Here is a 22733-nt window from a genome sequence, read left to right as displayed (position 1 = left end):
TACAGCAAAGATAAAAAAAACTGAATATAATTCAACCTAGTGAAAGCACCATCAGTTACAATGCACACGCATTTCCATGCCCCAGACTTTTACAACCAGCAGATATTCAGTAATGAAGGGCTATAATGCAGGACTATATTGCAGTACTATGATGCAAGCCTGCTCCCTTCTCCAAATTCTAACAAGCCTCTGATGGACGCCAGCATTCTAGACAAGAAACTGACATTTTGACTAGTCGATCCCAATATAACATTGGACAGCAGAGCACCAACAGAGCCGAAATCATACCAAATTTTCAAGACAATGGCTATATAATAGAGTTCCATTTAAACAGCTTGTATAAAAATGTGTTTTAGGTGGACATTATTAAAATATGGCTTGGATACGACCCTCCTAACCCATTCTGCAACCCTGCCTTAAATCATATTGGAATGCTACTGCTTCAAACAATTTTGTGATAATTAACGTTCAAAAATGGCACAAAACAGGTAATTGGCACAGTCGCTGTGTTCGCTTCCTCAGTTTTAAACACTTTGAATATTATATACAATTTCTAAGTGGATGGATTAACAAAAAGAGGGAATACAAATATATACACACAAACCATGTACACTCATAAATGAAAGAGAATGCAGCAGGGACAATAACCGCATTCAGCGAAAAAAAACAGCATGGTCGGCGTTACCTCTTTGCCACATCCTAGTATATGAACGTTATCAGACAACATTGCACATTCCACTATCATTATCTGTAAATTACAGGTTGTTGAAAACTGATGGAAGTAAAAGCACAATCATTCTGTCAGGATAGGAAATATAATAGCTTCCACGTTCACAATTCTATTTCACAGTTCAATTTAGTGACCAGATAGTAATAACACAGTAAAACCGCAGGATTAAACATTCAGGAGACAGAATGACATCTGGTAAGCAATGAAAGTTTTACAGCTAAAGTCACAGACTGGCCAGTTTCCTAAGTATATCTACCCATGGTGTAGATTATGTCCTGTCATACTGTAGTGATCATCGGGTCACCATTAAGATTTGACACTGTGGTAAAAAAGCGCCTCAGTAAATATGAATTGAGTGGTAGCGATAGGGAGACAAAGACGTTTTAATTCAGTGTGGTTTAATGAATTACTATCATGACATTGTTAGCCCTATAAATGGCACCGTTAAAATGGGCGACTTGGAAACGTGTGACAACAATGACAAATTTAAATAGTACTCAAAAAAACTTAAAGCGATTTCCATTGAGATACGTTAAGGAAATTGGTGATATAAAATGAAATTTCAAACGTAATCTCTCCTTTTTATGTTTATAGTATGTGCTTAGGTTTATTTAACACCTTGGATGCTAAGGGATTTTCCCCCTCCTGCGCTGATATTTTACAATTCCCATTTTACATGACGAGTTATCCTTGTCATCAGCACAGGCCAACCAGTGCATCATGACGAGTTACCCTTGTCATTAGCATTGAAGAGGTTAAATCGAATACAAATTTCCATAACTTTTTGCACGTCTAGTATGGAAGTAATTATTGAATGCAAACACATTAACTATCTAAATCTATGTAGGTAATTTTGGATTTAAGGATAGTGTAATGTGGATATTGGTTCCACTGCACAACGCACACTCGCAAAGCTTAATGTGTTTTCTCTTGCACTTACTTTCTTTTGAAGAGCACAATGAAAGATGAATATGAACATTCCCTGAAAGGCGTTAAAGACGGTGAACAGGTAGGTCATTATAACAGTCTCCTCATTGACGAACAGCAGCCCGAATGACCATGTTAGGCCAAGAAGAAACAGGAGAGCGAAAGCACCTAGCACCCAGGACCTAAGGGGAAAAAAATCATTTCAGCTACATGGACGAAACCATTCACATTAGAAATGCATAATAGTAAACGATGCTTGCTTCAGGGACAGGATGAGAAAAAGCATAGGCAAACACAAACCTCATAGATGAACATTTCAGCTGCTGCTGCTGGCTCTCACTCACATGGTCCATGCTCAAAAGTCATACACATCACTAGCTCTAACCTTGTTTCTATTAGAGACCGAATGATTTCATTTAGCACTTTAGTCTCCAGTGGAAACCGTGGCAGGAGATATGACCTTCTCATCATTCACGTACTGAACAGGGCGCCCAATCCATTTCAAAACGCTGAGGGGTATTTTTAGGCCTAGATTTCATTTGTTTCATTTCAATTTGAGAGAAGTAGCTTTAATTCTGGGAGGAGTTTTATGTTTGGCCTGAGGCCCTGCTAGAGCAGGGCACGCACTGTTTGCAGTGGTTAAAGAAAAAAATAATAATAAAACATAGCTGCTGAGATCAACTACCTCGAGTTTTAAGTGCCTTTCTTTCACAATGGAGCGTTGCTGAAATGTGAAAAAGGAAATGTGAGGACGAATGGGTTCCATGTGAAAACGGACTGCAAAAATATATTACGCTAAAACAGATGTTCAAATAACGATGACTAAACTCTTACCGTTACGCAAATATCTTCCAGCAAACACCCCGACCAGAATTTACTGCATAAATCTGGCCAAATTACTTCCACATATTTTAGAGCTTTTTTTTAATTTACTATTTTAAATCTAGTCTTAACATATATGGAGGCAAGTGTTCCACTGAGGTATTAAACGCAGGGCAATTTTTTTGCATGGAGATATTTACGCATGGTAGACATTTTAGTACTCGGTTTGAGAGTCTATTTTTTTGCACTGTTTCCACATGACACCGATATATGTGTAGGGAAAGGCCCAGTTAGAAAGGCAAATAAAAGAAATGATAAGAACGGCACAGAATGTGTGTGGGGGGGGGTGAGTTACAGCATTCACATCTTACTATAGTCTTACTTGATAAATGGCTTATTATCCTCATAGCTAGATAGCGTTACAGGCAGAAGAAAGAAACAAAGGATTAGAGACAGAATTGAAACAGAAATAGGAACTCATTTTTAAAATGTAGTAAAAATTATAAATTAAAAAAACAGCAAAAAGGCAAAAAAAAACCCTAACATTATTATAGTTCCAAACTAAATTTAGAAGGACCTTTAAATAAGAAATTTGCAACTCTGTTAAATCATGCCACAAACGTGTTAAAAGTAAGATTCCAGCTTACCCAGGTAAGTCTGTGTTATAGTAGCCATCACAAACACGGTAATTACTGGTGTGGATAAGTAGAAAGAGGAGAAAAGAAAGAAAAGAGGTGCTAAAGATCAGCTCTCTAATCATGCAACATGCAATGAGACGGGTGTAAACTACGTTTTAAGTCTTCTCTCTAAATGTTTGCCTGTTTTATCGCTCAATTTATGGTACTGCTTGCTGACGCTGTTTTAATTTAAAATCTGGTGTTCCATTGCACTTCACGCTCCAAAATGGCTGCAAGTAGCGAAATTGAACTACTATGCACCTAAAACGCCTCAATGAGGTGCAGCAATTGTGAAATCAGTGTTACAATGAAAGATGTGGAGGCACCACACTAATGGATTAAATACAAGAAAAAAATGCAAGCAGCAGACACACACAAACACAACGAAATAAGCGAACAGTGGGATATCCGCATCATGGGAGAGCATGTTTACATGTAGAAACTGTTCAGATTTCATAAATCAAAAGGATAATTTTAGAAAATAAATGTAATCTCATCCCAGCTACATGAAAAACACGGATGAACTGCATTCTAAATATGAATGAAATTACCAAACAGATGTGGAATTCCTGTGAAGTCATAATAACTTTTTGGCTCCATTTCAAAGAGGAAATTATCTGATTTTGACTCGCCATGTGTCATCAGTGCAAGAATGCTGCACATTAAGGACTGATCGCGCCCAACATCTAACTGATAGCTGCAGTTAAAGGGGAGACTGCCATGTGGTTCTAATGGAGACTAGAGCCTAATCAGTCCTAGAATCAGAAATTCATAAGGCGCTTAAATGCAATGATTCGATACTTACTTAATGTTTTCCAAACGGCTGGAGTCTGGCTTCAGGGTGTTGGAATGCTTCACCATTTTACACAATGTGATGACCAGGAAAATGAAATTAAGCTGTAAAAAAGCATTGGTGTTAGAAGAAATTAAATCATAAACTTAACACACAGGCGTCCTGAAAAATATAAAATATTAGATCACTTCATGCAAATAGGTGCAAACTATTGTGGAAAGCTTGACTTGCTATTAAATGTAACAGATCGTTGGTAGCTGAACAAAATGTAATACAATAAAAATATTTCACAAACGTGAAATAACAGATTCTTTGTATGTTATTGAGTTTCATTTAAATTCTGAAGAACTCATAGGCTACACGAATCCAGCGGAATAATTCCTATCTGAGTGTAGAGCACCATCTGCATTTTGCCCACCACCCCTCCATCCTTCTCCTGCTACAGCCACCATAGGCAACCAACCACACTTAATCATACCAGCGCAGGCCACAGCTCTTAGAATGGCAGTGTAAGCAACACTAAGCAGTAATCCTCGTGCAAGAAGGCAGCACTCCAAGACCACCAGCATCATGAGTAACAGCTAGATACCTGTGGGTCTGGGATTACCATGGTGCTTAGGGGTGGGAAGCTGCCAGAAGCAATATTCCTACTCTCCTGGCTCAGAGAATCCCTGGGGATAGACGCGACACTAGGGAGTCTACCATCATGTCGTAGCTGGAAGGCCTCTCAATTCCTATTCTGCTTTTCCAGACAATGTAAAAATTGGGCAGAGAGTTCCTACACCTTATTCCTACAGGCCGAGTGGTATTTGAGAGGCAATATGGACCCATTTCGCCTTAACTTGTTATTGGTGTTTCGAAGTTAAAACCCTGGTGGATGAAAGTACCACCTTCCTGCATCCCGCATAGAGCCATATTTGTCATTAGACTTCAAATAGAATTTGTTATTCAGGTGAAATACCCAATTGCTACTACAATATTTACAAGTTGTTGCTCATACAAATATATGTGCAAGTGGTCAGTTTAACTGGTTTGGGACTAAAGCATGTGTATTCCCACACCTGAAATTACGGTCATCGTCTGTATCCTAATTTAAGGATTAGACAATATTGGTTCCTCCGAAAACGTGGAATTACCATGAAATTCTGTGTTGAGAGGCAAGATTCAAGCAGTGATTCCACTAAATTCTACATGGATTTTTCACCAAGATCTTTCGCTGGCTGTGTTGGGGAACACCAGCAAGGTGGCATTTCTGTATCTCTTGTAGTTCCAGCTTCTAACAGTAACTAGCATTATCAGCCATTTGCGAACGCTTTTTTACAGCCAGTCAGCATTCCAATCTCTAGTGGCTGAGATAGTTTTTATCCTTTTGTGGCTTTCTTCTTTGAATAGAAGCTGTTCTATGTAGAAGGAAGCAGACCGGATCTCACTTGATGAGATGTAGGACTATGTTTTAGGACGATTATGGGTGGATGTATATGAAAAATGTTATGTTAAGCTAGAATTGTGTTTTCTCTCATTGACTCGATATTCATTTAGGGTAGCTTTCAAGTATTTGATTTAGCATCGGGAAATTAAGGCTGCTCATGAGAGCTTCAGGTTCAGTAATGGTGTTCTCTACAGGTTGCATAAAGTTGCACACATTTGTTGTAAATTATTTTTTGTCATTATGATTCTACCAATGCTCCTGGCCATTGATGCTTCATTTGGTGTGTTCGGTCAACTGCTTTTAATACTGTATTTCTGTCCAATGGCCATGTGAATTTTCAACTACTTGAGTAGACAATTTGATAGAAGACTTTATCTACAGTGATAAATGGTGGGCAGAAGATCAACTTGATTGCCATCACATATTTTTTGTAGCAGGGAGACAACCATCTTTTTAGGTCAAACCTGGGCAGTGCATGCACTGCTCTGCGAGGCATGCTGTTCCCGGATATGGGCTTTAAGCAATACCCATCTTTTCAATTAGCATCCTCTTACTGTTGTTTGTAAAGGGCCACTTGTGATTGGTCAATAGGCTAACTAGTCCCTCCTTTTGGACTGTTGTACCCTCCCATGAGGACTGCATCTGTTACATGCGTTTCTACGCTTCATGTTATTTCCCCAAACTTCAAGCACAATCTTTTCATGTGCATGACCAGCTCCACACCCTTCCGAGGTCGCTGCTTCTTGCTTCCATTTGCTCTCTTCAAGCCTGCCTTTTCTCTTAACCACCCTGCCTCTAAACTCTCCCGACATCTATGCTCCCTCCCTCTATCCAGACTGCGCTCAGCCTCTCTTCCACTGATCTCCCGCAGTCGGCAGCTATGTATCTTATGCCACGCCCTCTCAGACGTGTTTGTTCTGATCATATTTTTGATGGGCATATTTTTTCTCCAGTATGGTTGGCATTTGGTTATTTTGTATAATTTTATTTGGCATATTTTTTGTTGGCACAGGGAGAGCCAATGCCAAAACTTGAACCCAGTTTCCCAAACTCACTGACTCATTAAGACAAGGGTACATAGAAGACATTCATTGTATTTGATGCAAACGCTTTCAAACATTATGATAACTAAAGAATATTTGCAATCACCAATAAATTTACTTACAAAGAAGCCTTGTTTGTAATTGTTCTGGGAAGTTTTCCTTCGAATATACTACAGTACAGACTCAGGAGATAAACGTTTTTTCCACACAGTGATTATATTGCCCCAAATTAACAAAACAAAAGGTAGGTCGATGAGGATAATGGGGGGCCTGAGGTAGAAAAGGGCGTTTGTTGTTTGCTAAGGGATACTACACCTCAGTGGATCAATGAAGCGAGAGGGTGGCGCTCGCTGCTTCAATTTTAAAATCAGATTTCATTGTAACGGTCCACACAGTGCCGAACACATACAATGTCCAAAAGTGGATGGAATTTGTACGTGTTGCACCGGCTTGGAAACATTGCAACCACACGCTTTCCAAAAAATCTCTTCTTGATAGTGTGGACAAGCATGTTCTGTTTAACACGCTGCACACAGAGTAGATATGTTTTTAAGGGTCATCCAAAGAGGCAGTACCGCGGGAAATGATGGTGCTCGACACATTCAAACTGCTTTCAAAGTACAACTCGTAAAATCAAAGTTGCCTGGACACCCACAGATATTAAATTGGAAACAACGCGGACAGTTTTGCTCAGGGCAAACATGTAAGACAATTACCTGAAACGTTATAAAAGATAAAAAGATGTTAAGTACACGGGTGAGCTCACTAAAGAGAAGGTCATTCTTGTTAACTAAACGCTCATGTTCAAAAATTCGGCATTAAGGAGCACTGCATGCGTCCTCCTTGTTCCTTTGAAACAGAATTCACAACAATAAGACTTAATTAAGGTAAAACCCTGCTATAGTGTTTGTCTTAAAATAAAAGCAATTTTCCCCGAGAGTAAGAATGCACAATAGGCGTTGACAATCTTCAAAAGGCGATTCAGGACATAGTGATCCTGGCCAGAACATTAGCAAGCAAGCTGGTTTCACAAAGAGCAAGTCATTGTTGTGATTGGTCAGTGGTGTAGCACCGTTTAAGCAAACAATGAGCTATATATCTGCTACCTTTTGCAAACGCCCCATGCTTTTCTTGACAAAAATGTATGCATTTATTCCGTACAGAAGGAAAAACGTATGACTAAGTTTCCCAATCGGCTGGAATGAAGGCAAGTATGAAAAAAGCATGCAGGGATGAGCACAATATACGGCTTTGAAACTGAAGTACAACCTCCTTTGCCTTCCTCTATCCTGACACCATCTACGTATAGGTAACCTACTACTCGTCCAATAAATAATAAGTGAGGCTGAGATTAGGTCCCATTTGAGCAGACTGCCATAGGCACATTTACACAACATGGCATAGGGTTGAGTACAGGACACTAACTGAGGCCGGCGAATTTCAAAGATACATATTTTAAGAATCTATGCCTCTGTCACAAAATCATTTAATACATAATTAAAGAACGAAACTTCAGGGTAGACATTATTAAATTCAGGAGCCTCGGCGGGGGCAGTAAGCTATGTACAAATACTATTTCAAGATGTTTACAATTAAGAGTTAGGAGGGAAGGGCACGGCCTTCACTCAGCATTCCACAGGTATGCAGGAAGTTGAAACTAAGAAACTAACAGATGACAAATGCACGATGGTGTTGCAGTGCCTTACTGATTCTTTTTTTAAAGTACGGGAAACACGCACCATAAAAAAGGTAAACATTTCTAAGGCATCAACTACTCCAGTTTAACAATTAAAGGAATATTCTCATGCGAGAATAAACAAATTAGAGCACAGCAAATCAATCGGTAATCTGATAAAATATTGGGAATTAAGCCCATATTGTACGCATTCCAAACACTTGCCTTGCAAAAAAGGCATTTGTACTTGCACTGCACATACCTCAGCTTGCAGCTGAATTATCGCTGAACGACAGCATGCTAAAAAAAAAAAAAAAAAAACACCCGATGCTACAGTTTAACCTCCTGGGTCACGTAATGATAAAGATATCCTTGGGACCATTAAGAACAACTTTACTATTTTCCCTCCAAGTGTGAACCAACTTGATTAGGATGGCACACTTAAAGACTAGCTTGCAATCCTGTATTCATCCTTTCTTTGGGAATATATATATATATATATATATATATATATATATATATATATATATATATATATATATTTTTTTTTTTTTTTTCTTCCCCACAGCAAGCAGTGCATGCTGAAGAAAACTCGGAACTAAATGTTTTCCTAGCAAAGGAGGTCAACCATTAATAGAACCGATATATCTAGGCTGGCGATCCATTTTCAGGTTTAAATAGCCACTAATACACACTATCTTAAGAAACTATCTTGACAAGGTCGATTGTTTTCTAGTATCACTAGAAGTGTACAGCAACGGTTCATTTGTTGTTTTATTCTGAAGCTGCTTTCTGATGGCATCAGCTGTCCAAAGATGTGTTATGCTGACAGCGGCTACAGTTTCTCCAGATATGCATATGGCATTTTAATGATGTATTCTGCTTGTGCAGCGGTAAGTACGTAATCTCCGAGCATGAGAACCAGCCCTATTATCATTAACTTTTCTTTCTAGAAACAAGCATGCCATTTTGTAAATTAACTTGAATTAGTAGAAACGATGGATTTCAAAGAAGCAAGTTACCCAGGGTCACATGTCTTAAATGAGAGCACAGAGTGCGATAAATACAGATTTAGAGCAAGCATCTCTCTCCGGAAGAGGGAACTTGGGTACATCTCTGCCACACCAGACAAGATCTCCTCATTGTTATATTAATGTTTAGTAGTGTCATTATCATCACTTGAGACTCCATGCAAAGGAGGTCAATTATTCACGAAAACACGTATTCAAAACAATTCAGAAGGCAACCCCTAAAGATGATGTCCTTGGGATACCATAAGAGGAAACGCTAGGTTTTTCAAGCTACTGGCTTTGAAAACACGGTCATCTTTGCTGCCTATGCAACGTTCATGCTAAGGATTAGGTCTGTGTCATCAGACCTCCCCCACCCTCTCTGCAGACTGACATTTGAAAGAATTGGGCTAACTTTGGCCGTGAAGGTGGATCACCCTTTGGAAGTCCTCCACAGAAGTCAGATACGCGTGCGTTCCTGACCGCGTAGGCCAGGCAGGCACTCTGTGTTACAGCCGTCAAGCTGCTCAACTGAATCATGTCTGCCTGGGCTTAGCAGCTTAAAATTCATTGCACACAGCCTGCAGTGCTGACATGGATATGATAAGACAGAAGAACAGGAACACCACTCTAAAGTAACCCAGCTGAACTGCACATGTCCTGACCCTCTCCGCGCTCCCTGGGGCTTTTGTTACCTGGAAAATATGCAGCTCCTAAGCAGCACTGGCTCCTCCAGACTGCTGCTTTTAGCCATGCAGAAACCCATTTCTCTGCGGGGCTGGCAGCCGGAGAGGTGTTCTCTGAAGAAGGCTTCCAAACGAGTGCTCGAGGTGAACTCTTAGTGAACTGGATTAATTATTAAAGATGCAGATGGAGCTGTCCAAATGATAAGAACAGCTCCTGACGTGTCATGATCTAAGCTTTCATTAAAGCATTTCAGGCATACTAATGGTTTCCCACCGCTCATTACTTACATGTTCTCGGTTCATAGATATAATAACCCTGCTGCCCATAGGCAGGCGGGCGGGCTTGAGAGCAAGCGCTGGAGTCGGAATGTTCTCCCGCTGCTTGCAGAGACCCAACAGCGCCACCGCTTTCCTAGCACTTATGGGGCAATGACCGATGGCAAGACCTGTGTCAGCCTCAGCAACCAAACTAAAGGAACAGAAGCAAGCAGCACAAAAACGAGCTATATTCACAGAAAATCAAATATCAGATGCCGCAATGTCTTCTCGTAGATATAATTTCCAAGAGACAAGACCTCACCCTAGAAACAGACACGTGAACACAAAAAGGATATCCCTTCCCAACCTTTTGGGACAATTAGAGGGCAAAGCAATTTTAAGGAACTAAACACTAGAACAATTGTGTGATGGCTACTGCTGATTCAGTTTTTGCAGTAGTGTACATGGCACCCGAAGGCCCTACACTTTGTCACCTAAATGATTTGCCGGAAGATAATAATGTAACAGTAAATAACTGAGGACGCCGAGTGAACATGGTGGAAAAGATGAAATGTCCGTCACCTAGATCTCTGCTCAGTCCATTAGAAAGGCAGCCCTGGCACCAACAACAGAGCCCGAGGCACACAGACAGCACTGATTAATGACCGAGCATTGACCAGCAGTAGAGTAAAAACGAAAACAGTACAATTGTTCACGAATTCCTTTAAACAGAGTTCCAAACTGCTCAGAAACTTGACCGCACTCGCATCTCCATTGAATTTATAAATTAGCCAACTGGTCCTTTCAGGTGCCATGGCCCTAAGGATAGGATGCAGATATACCCTTGCCTTTATGCTCAAGTCCAGTGTCACCCAGCTACTGTAATGAAATAAATAAGCTATGCTGAAATTGCCTGCCATACTGAGCAGCAACAAGACTTAAAATAGGGCAACTCTAGAAGAGACTCGAAAGAATGTGGAGGACTCTTTGATGCCTGGCTAAAAAAAAAAAAAAAAATCTGTAGCATCCCCAGTTAGCTCAGCCACTGGAAAGAGGAGAGCGGTACAGTGAAGCAGTTTGTTAGGAGGTATTGGGGAAGAAGGGCTGTAGGAAGGTGGCTACCTGACTATGGTTACCCCAGATTTTTTGCCCTGTGTTTAGCTGGTTTTCGACTTAGTTGGCCTGGTTCCCTGCTAATCAGGGCCCCAGGCTATCTGCTCTCTCTGTAAAATGGATTCCATGTACCCTAGGTGCATAACTAGATTGGCTTGGGTCACCTTATCAGCCCCTGTACAGAGCACTATAGGTGCCCAGGGCATAGGTGCATCCAAGGCCTACCAGGGGCTGCAGCATATCTTTTGCCACCCCTGGCTGGCTATCTAAAATTTACACAACTGGCTGATCACTCAGCTGGGGCAAGGTGGTGTAATCACCCCTTGCTTAGATATAGTATGCCTATATCTAAACCTATCTGGACACATATAAACCTGTGAGCCACTCCTATGGCAGGCCTTAACAATCCTGAAGGCAGAGTGCGTGGTTTAATGTGAGATGGTGCTCTAGCATGAGCTGAGCCTGTCTGCAGCTGTCGGGACCAATTCCCTTAGCTGTTCCGGGATAATGCCAAACCATATACTATTAAGTGCATTATAATCCTCGCGGTTATATGTCAACTTTGGTTTGGCTTTATCAAAACATGTCGTGTAAGGTGTCATACGATTTGGAATACTACCCCCTCGCCAGTCCTGGCGATGGGGGTAGCATTCCACCCCTCTAGAGGGGACGACATGTTACTTTTGCTAAAATGCGGTTGATTTTTAAAAGAGCCTCAGATCCACAAAATGGATGCTTCTGCCACAGACACATGTCTGACCTCCTGCTGCTGACCGAAACTCAGCAGAGGAGGCCTGGACAAAGGATTTCCTGTCACAGGGAGGTGTGACACCACCCCAGACAGGAGATAGTGGATTGTAGCAGGGAGGTTTGAATGAAACCAGACAGTGCCTGGGGAGCACAAGGCTTCCCCTTGCATAATCCTGTCAAACCGGTTCTGGGGCAGCCCAGCCCCAGCTCCAGTGAGACCTGGACAAAGGAAAGGGGGTGTAACCACCCCCCTTCCTGGTCCCACCCATAGGGGAGGGACCTAGCAGGAGATCCACCCCTCAGATTGGAATAAGAGGGGGAGCAGTGCCAATGCAACTCAGATCATCCTGAAATCAACTTTAAACTAAGAAGACGACTGGACTTCGACATTCTGATGATAGAAGACTGAAGAGAATCTCCCTTGTGGCCTAGGAGGGGCCACCCTGTGAACACAGGCACCACCCAGCACCTCGACGTCTGCTTTGCCGCCGCCTCCCGCCGGAGCCCGAGTGCAGAGCCTGACAAGACACAGCTTCCCAGACTTCTCCCAGCTCGATCCACAGTCCCTGCAAAGAAGGGACCCGTGGAGGCACCGAGAGACGTGGGAGCGGCCATCTTGAAAGACCCCCGAGACGCTGACTGCGCAGCACCCGAGGCACCCTCGACTCTGTGCTTTGGGGTTTGAGAAGCCCCATAACCGAGCAGCATTTGCACCAAAGATCAGCCCTCCAGCATCTCCACGATCTGCGTGGGGCTCTTTTGTTTTGTGCCACTCGACTCGCCATCCCGTCCGCTTGTCACGTGGTCAGCGGCCATCTTGGCGACGAAACCTACAATTTACACTGTGGGTCTGGTTGCTCCAGACCTGCCCTCGCTCCTGTAGAAAGGAGTACCCGCTCTGACCTTGCTGGTCCGAGTAATAAGCCTTTTTCACTTTCCCCGTGGCTTGCATTAGCCAAGGCTTGTTTGCTTCAATCGAGTTGCCGACACCGCCATCAGCTAGAGCCTTCGAGGGACAGCTCGTGATCGACTCCTGGACGTCCTTGACCTCTTCGTGTCCACGTGGCTGCAGAGAGAAGCAACCCCTGATCACCTGTTTGCACCCGACTTTGCCTGGTTCCAATCTGGTTCCACGGTGGTCACTGGTCAGTGACTTTGAACATTGTCCCCTCTGCTTTCAGGTCTTCACTACTTCGATCCACCCTTGGATCACACCGGACACTTCTGCTTCACAGCGCCTGCAGCTGCAACAGCTTCAAGCACCAAGAACCTGCGTGACAGAACCCGACGCCACTTCGACCCTGTGCACCCACGGCCTGTGGGTGAGGTAACTTTGCAACGCCGGTGTCCTTACACTGGTACACACCTCTAGGGTCTGTGTCTAAAGTTTTGTGTTCCTAGGTTCAGCGGAAGTATCATTTAATTCACTTTAACTAACTTTTACGCACCATTGACATTACATTGGTGCGCGCCGCACTTTCCGTGCTGCACCCGTATCCTGTGGGCTACTCCCGACTTCTTCATTGCTTGTCCTGACTGCTCCCAGCGAATCTCTAGGCCCTAGGCCTAACCATTGCTCGATAAGTGTTACTTATACCATTTTTTTAGTATATGGTCTGAGTGGCCCCCCGCCCTCAGCCATAATTGTGCCAACTTTATATGTTTAACAGTGCTTTTGATTTAACGCTTGTGCCCCTTTCCTCATAAAGAGTACTGGGGAGTAATTTAGAAATAAATACATATATTTTTACAATATATACTTGTGTGGTGTCCTTTCATTTGATTACAGGATTGTATGTGGTAAAACAAGCTCGCTTAACACGACCTCTTAAGTTAAGCCTTTAAGGCTGCTTAGTCCATGCTACCACTAGGATAGCTTGTCTACAAGGTTGACTTACAACCTGACATCTTTGGGGTTTGTTTGGACTGATACCCAGTGGTTCCAGAATTGGAAACACTACATATCAGGCCAACTTCTCACAAGGGCGGTGGACATTAAAAGTACATTAAAAAACTTCATTTGGAGCTAGTAAATATCTTTGTATTGGCTGCCCAGCGGCTCAGGCTAAAAACTGGCGTTAGTGGTTCACTCACTGGCCAAAGATGCCGGGTCGTTACTAAAGAATGCCAGGCAGAAATTTACCTTCGAATTCCGTAGAGTGGAATTTGTATTAAGTCCTTTTCCAAAAAGATGTAATGAAGAGGATAGGGAAAAAAACGCACAACGCTGGTTTAATATAGTTTGTGCTGTAGCTTTTAGGAACATTTAGAAAACAAAAGCAATTCGGGCTGGTAACGGATGTAGAACAATCCTGCCAATTAAAAAAAGTTACTTGTACCCAATAGAGTGACCTGCAATGAATAGTTTCTACAGTCTCTCTCCGTGCTGCTGCCAACATTGCACAACCTAATCTTAATCTTGGTAAAGTGGAAAGTCTGCAATCATTTTTAAGTTGCTTTGAAATGTTTTTGGAAAACATCCATGTAGGAGTTGTCACGTAAATCATGGATCTGTTTAACAAAGCTTCGCAATAGCGCACAGAGCAAAAAAGCGTCCCATAATACTGTAATTTCAGACTGAACCAGCATATCTGACGCCTAACACCTTGTGCAGCCGAAATGAACTTTCAAAGGGAACATATAAAAACATCTCATTATAGGCTACTGTGGATTTCTCCTGGTTTGCAAGAATCTGACAAGAATGTTCCTATTTTAATTCGCTTAATTTACAATTGTACTGCTTGTTGTCCAAGTTGTTTAATTGTACACCGACTGGATACTGGCTAGTTCTATCTACACACTGAAGGTGTAAGTAGAAAGGAGGCAATAATCCAAAAATACAATATGAAGAGAGGCTGAGGTGAATACCGAAGACAAACCAACAATTTAAACAACTGTTTCTAAATAAGGTATCTGAATGTTTAAGCTCCGTTTAATCATATCAACATTCTTTGTATATATTTCAAACAATCAATAGAAGTCAAAATATGAATTGGGACCCTTATGTCTGAGTACTACAGATTTTATATGCAAAGAGCTAGGACACCACTACACATATGATTGAACAATATCTTCGATGTGTAGCTAATGCCTTTAATAGATATTTACTAACATGGTTTCGTTTTAACATTATTAATTTCCTTTTAAGTTTTCCAGAAAAGTGGCTTTGGAATGTTAAGACTGGGCCCCTGCCCTTTTGAGTGTAAGTCCGTACAGTCTACAATGCGTTTTATTTTGTTCTGCAGGTTTTACAAGGTGCCACATGAATGTTTTCCATTACCCAAATTTCATTCAAACGATCTTAAATACCACAAAAGTGCATTCCTTTAAAAAAAAAATGTTTTTCACAAGGATTATCATTCAATTTGATTTGTGCATCAGTTGTCAACTTTAAAAACAAATCGAAACAAGGAATCAATTGTCAAGTTACTTAAGATTTTTTTTGGGGTGGGGGGGGGGGGGGGGGGCAGAAAAAAACTGCACCCATGCTATATGCCTTCTGATCTTTGTAAAATTGTTTTTTTTTCCCCTTCATTTTTTGCATGTCTTTTTTAATACGTCTATTATGGCTAACATGAACCAAATAAAGAATACTGTCAAGACATGTCTTGCACCCACCTGCAAGAAATTAAATAATTCTCATGACAAGATCTTCAATCTTGCTCAGTTTTTTCTATATTTTAAACTGGGCTGTTCAGGTCTTTGCAAAGAGTTGTCTAAAGGAAGACAACAATTCTAGTACATAATACATGTACAGAGCAGGGTTTGGGTTTAGCCCTTGCACATTATTGGAGGGCTTTGTTATTTAGCAAAATATTCTGCTATTGGGCTGATGGATTTTCTTATATTTGTTTTGCTCAGGTACATTTCAGTCTCATAGTATTCAGATTGTATAAATTAATCCTTGCAAGTCATACTGGTGGGACTATTTTCTTTTGGGCACTCCACAGGAATGCGTGCATTGTATTGCCTTACAATCCCCCTTTTCCCCTCTTTAAAAAGATCTCCAAAATGTAAAACCAAGACCTACTGGCTTTGCTGATGGTTGTTTCTGGGTGTGTTCAAAAATATAAAGGTCAATGCAGGGTGCTTCATGACAGAAGGTCAACGCATACACAAGCTTCTATTGGAAAAGGGGTACATCCAAAGTTTACCAAGGCAGAGAATACTAGCGAAGGCCAAAGGTACTTCTACCTATACTTCTGGGAGAGGCTATTCCAGTCAAACTCTGAAAGTCCATTCCAGATTCCCTCATACTTAAAGAAGCATCAGTGACTACACTGAATAGAGCCCAATTAACTTTTATACTCACCAGGAATCCACCAGCAATACCATTCAGTCTGGCATTCTTTCTGAACAAAAAAAGCTTGACCTAAAACAGAAACTACCTGGGCAGACCAACCTAGATATAGCAGATCCCTATTCAGGGTGTCATATTTGTGTGTGGGTCAATCCGCAGCATGTAGTTAACTATTGCCTCCCCATTTTGTGTACTACCAAGGACTGCCTGGACAATGGAGAGCCCCTTCCCATCTTTGATCCGAACCCACTCACTTTTGTTAGAATTAACCTTTTCTTGACCAGATAAAGCCTCCCTTTTCCTTTCCTGAAGCTGGGAACAAAAGCCAAGAGGATGTCCCTCATTTATTTTCGCTTTGGATACAATGTTTTGAGCTACACTTGACTTGGCGGACTCCTGCTTCCAGCAAAAAGTCCTCAGTTTAACGTAAACCTAATCACTCTGGAGAAGCTCTGATGCAACAGCACATGGCTTTTTTTTTTTTTACTAGGAACACAATCCTGGAACTGAAAGTCTTTGCCAAAGGCTGAGAGTAAGCCTCGTGATGAAGACCATCTCCTATGACCTGTCCTGGCCAAAATGTAAGTTGCACTCCCTGATGTGGGGAGAGGCACAGAACGCTTACACCAGGAGGACAATAAACAAGGCCCAGTATCCAAACCCTACATGGTGGGGCTCTGAGGAAGGAATCTGCAAAGAGAAACAGATCTTGCAGCCTAGTTGGCCAGACAAAATCCTTAAAAAAAATGCCTAGCAAGAAAGTTGCAGATCCACAAGCGAAATTTTAGTGCTTCATGTTCTGAGAGACAGCATAACCTTGACTAGCCCCACACCATCTGCGATTTACTTGCCTGCATTACACAAATTATCAAACGGTTATGAGCAGAGGATTCTTCCTTTCTCCCAAGGCCTTATGTTAGGTCTCCTGTAGCCAAGGCTGGTCGTCTTTACCCTGGAACCTACAAAAAACCCCTTTTGCAATAATAGATAAAGAGCTAATGGGAATTAAACATGTGTCTGGGCCTTGAGCAAGAACCCTAGATTCTAGGGGGAGCCAAAAGGTCGGATGGAGTACCTCAAGTCACACATGGATCGCTACCATACAAAAAAATGAAATACAGTTAGACATTCAGTAGATATCACCCCTCAAGTTGAGGGCGTCTACTGCTCCACTTTTGGAAAACAGTTTAATTCTCCAGCTCCTCTCATTTTCAGCAGTGTCCTAAGCCCTTATAAAAGGGCCACCAGGCTCTGTCATTCTCTCAAGCAGCAATTGTAACTGAACTCTGGAATTTGGGCACGCCTAATGTAATATTTAAAATCAACAATTATAGTTGGGAATACCAATCCTCTACCAGTATTGGGAGTTCTGTTGTTTCTTATACATTGATCATCAGCAGTGTGGCCTCAAACCGACAATGTTGGCCTACAGTACACCCAGACACACTAAAAAACTACAATAAAGGCCAGGCATTTCAAAGTACACTAGATACACTGCAAGATTTGTTCTGCCACCTTTAGCTTCAATGAATGCACTCTAATCAAAACCGGAACAAGGGAACTGACAATTGAAGGTGTTAAGAATAACACTCCTTTCTTTATATAATATTACTGCCCATGTATGGCTGTTATTTCTATTCTAGCTCCATCCCATGTAGCGCCATAAAATGATTGGGATTGTATCTCACTGTCTGAAGGCAACTGAACCTTGCAATTTGATTTTTAGTATTCAACTTCACTGTATTTCCTCTGCGCAACCGAAAACCAATTAGTTTCAAAAGACAGTTCCATACCTAGCAGTAGTAGTAGTATATTCCCTGAACTAGGCCTTGGCTGATGAATTAGGTATCCTTGAACAGTCAAAGGTACAAACACATAGCTTGGTTAACCAACTGGAATACAATACAAAAGGTGGTACAGAGATATCAATGGTAAATGTCACTGCCTGCCCACTGCTGCTCCAGAGCCTAGAGTATTGACACATTTGAAAAATTCAAGAGAGCCAGAGTATTCAATTACTCCTCTATGCCACCTGCTGTGTTGCATACTGATGTAAATGCTTCCAAATGGGTTTTGTTTCAGCACTGTATTTAAGGAGGAAAAGGTTGGCAGTTACTTCGCATTATAATCTCTTCTACTGAGTCTTTTAAAAAATGCCACCATCTTGGGGGCCTGTACTGATGATGAAATTGGAGACTAGACTCTACCCTTTCGTGATTACAATTATCTAAGGCTCTGCATCCCCGTCCTCTACTTTCAGACTTAATTATGAGTACTTGTTCCTAGACATTGCAACTGCAGGTGAAATTCTCTGTCAAGGATGCAATTGCACACTACGATCTGCCTCATTAGGCTCGCCACAGCTTGTTTGGTTTGCTTTTTGGCTTCCTACCCGGTGTATGGAATACCTTAAATTAAATACACTGATACTGTTCACTGGTTTACTTTGTGTATTGACTGAAGTGGATTTGCCTCACAATGCAGCAGCTGAAATGCAACAAGCATTTTCAATGCAATAGGTCTCGCATTTGCCAGAGTTTAGGCTATTGGCATTGTAAATGACAATGCATTTTATTTATGTTATTAAAAGCACAACATATATAAAAGGCATTGTCATTTCTAATGCCAATAGCTCAAACTCTCGCAAATGCAAGACCACTTTAATGGTGGCCGTGTCCCTTTCTTTAGACGCTTACGTAAAAGCAGACCGAGCTGTAAAATAAATAAATTACTAATAGCAATATAAAAGCGGGTGGTGTGCTGCGACGTTGTCGGTGGAATAGAGGAAGATCATTTAAGAAAATAGTGCTCACCGACTACATAAAACAGACTGTCACAACACAAGTTAAAAAGTCCAGCCTTTTTGGGAGGTTATAAATGCAAACTAGGTACCAAGGAGAGACTACTAATCCTATTAACTAATGAAAATAAATTATTTCCAAAGGACAGTAACAGGAGACAATTAAAAAGATGGGCGGGAAATGGGCAGAGCTTCTATTCCACACCTCAATACAGCACGCCTCGCAGAGCAGCGGATGCGCTGCCCAGGCTAGACCTAAAAATTCTTTTTTTGTTTAGGTATTATCTGACTGTTCTATACCGTACAATATTTTCATAGAGATGCTTTAATAATGTACCCACAACATGATCCTGATTATTACATTTCTTTAAGCATGGCAGTTTCGCAACCAAGCATATCTTATAGCTATTTACATCATTCAGCATTATGTACTTTATGCAGAAACACTGTCCAGCTTTTAATATTTTATTCAGAAGTCTGCATAAACATTAGTCAATAGGCACTTCTCTTTCAACAAACGTTTTGTTTGACGGCTAGAAGGTGCAAAATGTTGACTGCAAAATACTAAAATCTCCTGGTTCTTTATAAAATAAAATGTATAAGACAAATAATTGTGTTTTCATTCTACTATATATGGCAGACTTTCCATGAATGGTTGCAATTGATATGTGCAACTACATAGTTCTTTCTTTGTAATGATTTGACTTTTATGCAAATCTTAGCTTCTTACCAGAATAATAAAGGCAACCGGTCCGATGAAACTCCAAATGAAATAGTTATCTATTCGAAGCCAGCAACTGTGGTAAGAAGCAGGAAAAGAAAGTATGATCAGAATATCTCAAACCAAGACCTTACTGTTCAGCCAGTCTTTACAACATCTCCATTCTCAAACACACAGCTCTTCACTTTGCAGTACAAATGTTATATAAACAACTATTAATACTGTGTATTTGGTGTGTTAACATGTTAGAAGATAACTTGATACAGTTCCATTCTATGTACAGAGAATAACATGCAGAACAGTGCGACATAAATAACATTGGCAGCATTGCCCTTACTGTTGTGAGCACCTGCAGGGATAGGGAACACTGGAAAACACAGTTTCAGGCTGCCTTCCTCCAAGAAATCGGAGAGTCAGTCACTTTTACTGCTCCAGGGGAGGTAGTCCCAAAAAACTGAACAATGAGTGGTGAGTTGGGTGCCTAAAGTCAATTAGCTGTGTATGCCTGTAAAAGGTGACAGAGTGCCTGCCTTGGGTTTATTTGATCTAACATGCTGACAAAGATAGGACATGGATTGTCATCGGTGCACTTATACATTAAAGACGTGGGAAACGTTCTGGTCCACTAAAATTGGGTTATGAAAATGGACACTGGGTCACTGCTCACGTTTCTCAATGGATAGAGTCCATACATAGCTGGATGTAAAAATATCACACAAAGCATTTTGTTAGAGCTGTAAGAAGGTGAATTTAAATTTTTTGCTTAATTTTTATTACACCAACGCATTCAAGTATGATGGCTTATCTAAATGATAATTTGAACAAAGGATTTCCTTCGGGTCGCATTGTGCTCTTCATACTATTCTGAATGAAGAGACAAACGATTATGCCATTTTCTAACAGTTTCAGATAAAGAAATTAAGTTTGAGGCCAAGCTAGGAGCCCATATCAAGAAATGTAGACTCTCATACATTTTCCAAAAATGGGAAGCTAAAATACCCATGTAAAAGTGCCTGCATATTAAACAACCGAAGAAACTTGGACAGTAAATTCCTTGGCACCGTTCATGAGGTAGGAGCCTGGCAGAATGTAACAGGTAGAATGGTACAACTGAAGCGACTCTGTACTCTGGTGTTATGAAAAACTAAAGGGAAGAACAAGTCTCATTTTAGGTTTTTCAATGTCTAGACGATCTTAAAAAATTCCTCAAGTAGTAAACTATTGTCCTGTTGAGGCCATCTCAACCAGGATGTTACAAATAGAGGTCTGTGTTTGTCTATTAGCTTGAACTTTAATCCAAGATAACCCTGTACCAATTAGTTGACATTTAATTTAACCCCCATAACCACTGTCCTAATACAAGATTAATTATTTGTGAACTAAATTAGGCAAATGTACAAAATACGAATATATTACACGTTCTTTTCCTTCGGAAAGCCAGACACTAACACTAAATTCCAAAACTATCAAGTAAAAGTTTTTTGCTCTTTGCAGATTTGATGAATAGTTATTGCGGCCATTTTTTAATATAATTAACAAGATAACTTATTTTTAGATCATACACAAAGTGTTCGTCCCAGTAGAACAGGCTAAATAATGTAATCGTCTGTCACATTTTGCTGAAGAATTGTACGTTATAAATAAAATAATCCATCTGGGACTGTGTGAGATAGGAGAAATAAAACGAGATTTTTGATTATGCCTTGTTCTGCTTTCATATATATCGAATCCTTCCTGAATACCTTTAATTTGTCTTTCATCATCAGCCAAATCAAAACACAAAACACAGCGTGCATGGTCAACAGCATCATCCTGTGGTAAAATTAATTATCAAAGGAAACAAAAGCAAAACACATCCTTGCCTCCAGGAAAGAAACCTTAAGATACAGGTCCAGATATGACTGCTGTCACTTTTTATAATTAAGTAATTTGCACACAAAAAGAAACTGAAATGTGAATGGCTCAGATAAAATACAAAAGTAAGTGCTACTGAGTGCACTGGCTTTAAAGTAAAAAAAAGCACTACTTCACAAGACTGGCACGTGCGCATCAACTGAGGTAGTTCAAAGTAGTACCTACTAATTCATATATTGTGGTTTGAAGAATTGGTTGTTTAGTTTGTAACCACTGCGATTTAAAAATTACAACTACTCGCTTTTGGGATGTAAGTAATGCTTTTCGCTGTACCTATTTTTGTAGTTTTGCTCATTTTCTGTCCTAGTATTTTTATTAGCATTTTGCAACCTATGGTATTCAACAGAGAAAGGAAAAAAAAAAGGTTGTTAGCCTGTCCTAGTGGTTGCAGATTCTATAACGCACAGTTAAGGGGTTGGTAGTGGTACCTGAGAGACTGCACAGCTAAGATGTCAAATATGTTGCAGAAGTACTGTTAAACAGCAACACAATACTATTTTACTTATGTTGCTTTTCTAAATTCAGATCTATTTTATTTAAAGATCATTCTAATTTACAATGTTGTGCACCAGAATAATAATCTGCTAAACTTGGAAGCAAATGAAATGTTCGAGTACCAATAAAGCTTTCAGACATGATTTCACTCTCTAAGCAACCATCCAGGCTGTAACAAAATTATTCACTTGAAAACACTTAGGTCGCTAGAAATTACTCACGCTTTCTCTGTTCCATAGCTCTTGTAGTCAATTGCTGCAGAAACGCCAACTACGGTGGCAGGAAAGAGATAACCAGCAACATAGTAGTACTTCTTTCTGGAATATTCACTTTCAAAGACCTCTACCAGCATGAGGTAGAGTTGGACTCCTTCCAGGCACATCCAGGCAAAGGCTGCAAGGAAGAAGAAGTGCAGAAGACCTGCAAATATGGGACACGCAACCTAAAAGAAAAATTCACCATGAAAAGAGGCTCTGCAGATGAAGTAGAATAGTAAATCAAACAGACGGAAAGCCACACAAAAAAATTAACTGAACAACTTGATGAAAATAAAACGTATATCATATCATACTATATTTATTTGGGAAATA

General features: G+C 40.7%; 1 protein-coding gene across 25 annotated transcripts in view; it reads right to left on the bottom strand.

Moving 5' to 3' along the window:
- ADGRL2 (adhesion G protein-coupled receptor L2) overlaps positions 1–22733 on the bottom strand; it is a 223147-nt gene that overhangs the window by 10531 nt on the left and 189883 nt on the right. For 13 of the 25 annotated variants that reach the window (XR_015308306.1, XM_086954265.1, XM_086954279.1 and 10 more), the window contains 6 exons: positions 22365–22585; positions 19744–19810; positions 3962–4053; positions 3127–3171; positions 2862–2888; positions 1671–1839 (listed from right to left, as the gene is read on the bottom strand). Coding sequence is in view for 24 of the 25 variants with exons in the window: in XM_086954265.1 (XP_086810391.1) it covers positions 1671–1839; positions 2862–2888; positions 3127–3171; positions 3962–4053; positions 19744–19810; positions 22365–22585 (621 nt within the window). In the remaining variant the exon portion in view is untranslated. The remainder of the gene's footprint in view (positions 1–1670; positions 1840–2861; positions 2889–3126; positions 3172–3961; positions 4054–19743; positions 19811–22364; positions 22586–22733) is intronic. The other 12 variants (XM_086954246.1, XM_086954250.1, XM_086954258.1 and 9 more) reach the window with 1 other exon arrangement.

The sequence above is a fragment of the Lissotriton vulgaris genome, chromosome 1_1 (assembly GCF_964263255.1).
Source record: "Lissotriton vulgaris chromosome 1_1, aLisVul1.2, whole genome shotgun sequence".
In the NCBI taxonomy this organism is placed as follows: domain Eukaryota; kingdom Metazoa; phylum Chordata; class Amphibia; order Caudata; family Salamandridae; genus Lissotriton; species Lissotriton vulgaris.
The sequence above is the reverse complement of the archived record's forward strand: the minus strand, read 5'-3'. Positions and strand labels throughout refer to the sequence as shown.